The sequence below is a fragment of the Otolemur garnettii genome, unplaced genomic scaffold, assembly GCF_000181295.1.
Source record: "Otolemur garnettii isolate 467f Iridium unplaced genomic scaffold, OtoGar3 scaffold00016, whole genome shotgun sequence".
Taxonomy (NCBI): domain Eukaryota; kingdom Metazoa; phylum Chordata; class Mammalia; order Primates; family Galagidae; genus Otolemur; species Otolemur garnettii.
The window spans coordinates 25,982,683-25,984,917 of record NW_003852411.1 but is presented as its reverse complement, the minus strand read 5'-3'; the positions used below and the strand labels follow the sequence as shown (position 1 = coordinate 25,984,917).

Below are 2,235 nucleotides of genomic sequence, written 5' to 3'. Positions count from 1 at the left end.
CTGGCCTGGGCCGGGCTCAAACCCGCTAGCCTCAGAGCATGTGGCTGGCGCTGTAACAACTGTGCTATGGGCGCTGAGCCTTAAAAGCTTTTTAATAAGTAATAATGAGGGCGGTGCCTGGGGCTCAGTGAGTAGGGTGCCGGCCCCATATACCAAGGGTTCTGGCGGGTACCTATAGTCCCAGCTACTCAGGAAGCTGAGGCAAGAGAATTGCCTAAGCCCAGGAGTTGGAGGTTGCTGTGAGCTATGATGCCATGGCACTCTACCCAGGGGTGACAAAATGAGACTCTGTCTTCAAAAAATGAAAAGGAGTGGCGGGGGTAGAGAGGTAGAAGAGGTGAACAGGTTGCAATTTTAAATACGACAGTTAAGTTAAAACCTAGAGGTGTGATTTGAACAAAGACCTGAAGAAGGTTAAGAGAATTAGCCAAGTAGATATTGTAGGGAACAGCATTTCCAAGTATAGGGAACAACTACCAGATAAATATTAGCACAAGAGTGTGGCTCATGTGTGTGAGAAACAGCAAGCAGGCCAGTGCAGGGTTAACAGAAAGAGTGAGAAGGAAAGAGTAAGAGTGGTAACAGGGAAGCTCTATGGGCCACCATAAGGACACTGGCCTTACTTCTGAGTGAAAATAGTTGCTGTGTGGATCAAGTGAGATAGTTTGGGGGGTTTTTTAGAGACAGAGTCTCACTTTATCACCCTCGTTAAGAGTGCCAAGGCATCACACAGCTCACAGCAACCTCCAACTCCTGGGCGTAGGCGATTCTCTCACTTCAGCCTCCCGAGTAGCTGGGACTACAGGCACCTGCCACTACACCCGGCTATATTTTTGTTGCAGTGTGGCCAGGGCCAGGTTTGAACCTGCCACGCTCGGTATATGGGGCCAGTGCCCTACCCACTAAGCACAGGTGCTGCCCTCAAGTCAGGTAATTTAAGTGAAAAAACCTTCAAACTCTTATGAAGACATAATTTTAAAAAAAACACAGAATATAAAAAGTCATAGAATACAAAAAAATGATAGGAATTCTTGGAACCAAAAGTTATGTTTAATGCTTATAAGAAAGAACAGAACACTGAAAGCCAAATCAGCCCTCTGAGCAACCATTCGTATTGTATCCTCAGCTGTGTTCTCTGGAATTATTGTTTTACATCAAAGACAACAGACACCACTTGTTTTTAATCTTTTCCTCTAACACTTCAGTTTCCTCACCCAAATGAAACTTGGCTTATCCCTGAAGACACCACTTTGACACCAGTCATAAAGACCCGTCATTCTCCAAACATATCTTACGTGGAAAAAATTATGTATTATTTTTGCTCATATGCTATTTTCTCTCCCTGGAACTTAATCCTTCCAACTCATTCTCTATTCACATTCTAACTACCTTTGAGGTATTGCAAGGCAATCTGTATCATAAAGGCTTCCATGGTCCCTTACAACTGAATAGCACCTCTTCTTTAGAAACAGAACCACATATCACATGTACCTGTCCCACACTCCTCTCCAGTTGCTATTATACATTTTGCAGAAAAGTCTTCTATTTCTAAATAGATTCAAGTCGGATTCATTTTTCCATTCCTATGAAGTTTTTGTATCAGGTGATGCTCCTGAAATATTTACTGTGAACATGCACTCAATGAGCTTGAGGTGTTGAAACTATTTCTACTGTGCTGCTATACTTACATTTTTTACTCTGTTTTTCCACTTCTGCCTTCAGTCTCTTGTACTTGTCTGTCCTATAAACCAGGACCCAGGTTATACCTAGAACATTAAAAGCAGCATGGTAATAGAGAAAGGCTGGGAAAGATCACAAGAAACTATTAGTGCTGACTGCTAGACTAGGAGAAATCCAACCTTCTGCTTTGTATTTACCTGTAGTTGACTTTTTTCAAGTGTTAATACAACCGACTCTTAACCAAAAGAAGAGTAACATGACGTGAAGATGTCTCCACAAACAGGCAAGTGAAAAACTACCTTAGACCAATGAAAACTCGGCAACCAATTCCACACGACCCCCCCCCCACTTCTGTTCAAGAGTAGCCGAGAAATTTCCTGAAGTAGAGTAAACAAGCTCCCCAAGCAAACAAGGCATACTTTCCCCTGGGGCCGCGACAAGCCCAGCGACCCTAAACAAACGTCTGAGACAGCCGCTCTCACCCTCGGCAAGCAGAGCCGTGCACACGGAGATAAAAACGATGAGCAGGGTGTCCGCGAACATGGTGCTCATCTC

General features: G+C 43.9%; 1 protein-coding gene across 1 annotated transcript in view; it reads right to left on the bottom strand.

Annotated features, from left to right (window-relative positions):
• TMCO1 (transmembrane and coiled-coil domains 1) overlaps positions 1 to 2,232 on the bottom strand; it is a 35,342-nt gene extending 33,110 nt beyond the window's left edge. The window contains exons 1-2 of the mRNA XM_012802603.2: positions 2,163 to 2,232; positions 1,689 to 1,766 (exon numbers count right to left, since the gene is read on the bottom strand). Coding sequence (XP_012658057.1) covers positions 1,689 to 1,766; positions 2,163 to 2,232 — 148 coding nt within the window. The remainder of the gene's footprint in view (positions 1 to 1,688; positions 1,767 to 2,162) is intronic.
• Positions 2,233 to 2,235: the final 3 nt, after the last annotated feature.